At 37.1% G+C, this 876-nt stretch overlaps 1 protein-coding gene across 1 annotated transcript; it reads left to right on the top strand.

Annotated features, from left to right (window-relative positions):
* Positions 1 to 6: 6 nt before the first annotated feature.
* LOC121964284 (olfactory receptor 52B2-like) lies at positions 7 to 675 on the top strand (the record flags this gene model as incomplete). Its single annotated transcript, XM_042514497.1, has 1 exon — positions 7 to 675. A coding segment is annotated over one exon (669 nt), but the record flags the coding sequence as incomplete, so codon positions are not given.
* Positions 676 to 876: the final 201 nt, after the last annotated feature.

Below are 876 nucleotides of genomic sequence, written 5' to 3' on the forward strand. Positions count from 1 at the left end.
AGACAGATTTCCCACCCTGCATGTATTTCACAGGGTTTTTTTATTCACTTCTATGGTTCAGGGAACTTGCTGATTTTGACTGCCATGGCATATGACAGATATATTGCTATATGTTGTCCTTTGAGATATAATACCATTATGAGTCAAAATAATTTAATTAAAATTATTACTGTGATATGGTTGCTTAATTTCTCAATCATGTTTACATTATTTGCATTGGTTGCACGGTTTAAGGTCTGTAGGACAAATATAGTGGATTTGTCCTGCAACAATCCAACATTATTGAAACTGATCTGTGAGGACACCAGAGTGAACAACTACTATGGGATAGTGAGTATGATTGTGATTATGGTAATACCACTGGTAGTGATATTATTCACATATGCACAGATCTTGCGCACATGTGTTATGACTAATCATACGGATGCTCGGAGGAAAGCCATTCAGACCTGTGGTACACATTTGATTGTTTTCTTAATCTTACAAATCAATACTGCCTGTACACTGATTTCTCATCGCATTGAAGGTACATCCCCATACATAAGAAGGGCTCTCGGTGTATCAGTTTTAATATTTCCCCCTTTTTTGGACCCTATTATATATGGACTGAAAACTGCAGAACTGAGGCAGAGCATATTAATATTCCTGAAAAGACATCTTTGTTCAACCAAATAATAACCTGTTTCTGATTGTGATTTGTCTTGATTAGAGGAATCATGCCCAAGACACACCTGCACTGAATATTTCGCCACCTGAACTGACACTTATTTCGGAATCTAATAGAAATCAAAGCTCAAAGAGACAGCTCCCCTCTCTCTCTCTCTTCCTTTCACGCTGTCTGAACAAAGGCAAAAAAAGCCCCAAAATATAATCTTT

Source organism: Plectropomus leopardus, unplaced genomic scaffold (assembly GCF_008729295.1).
Source record: "Plectropomus leopardus isolate mb unplaced genomic scaffold, YSFRI_Pleo_2.0 unplaced_scaffold15004, whole genome shotgun sequence".
NCBI classification, from domain to species: domain Eukaryota; kingdom Metazoa; phylum Chordata; class Actinopteri; order Perciformes; family Serranidae; genus Plectropomus; species Plectropomus leopardus.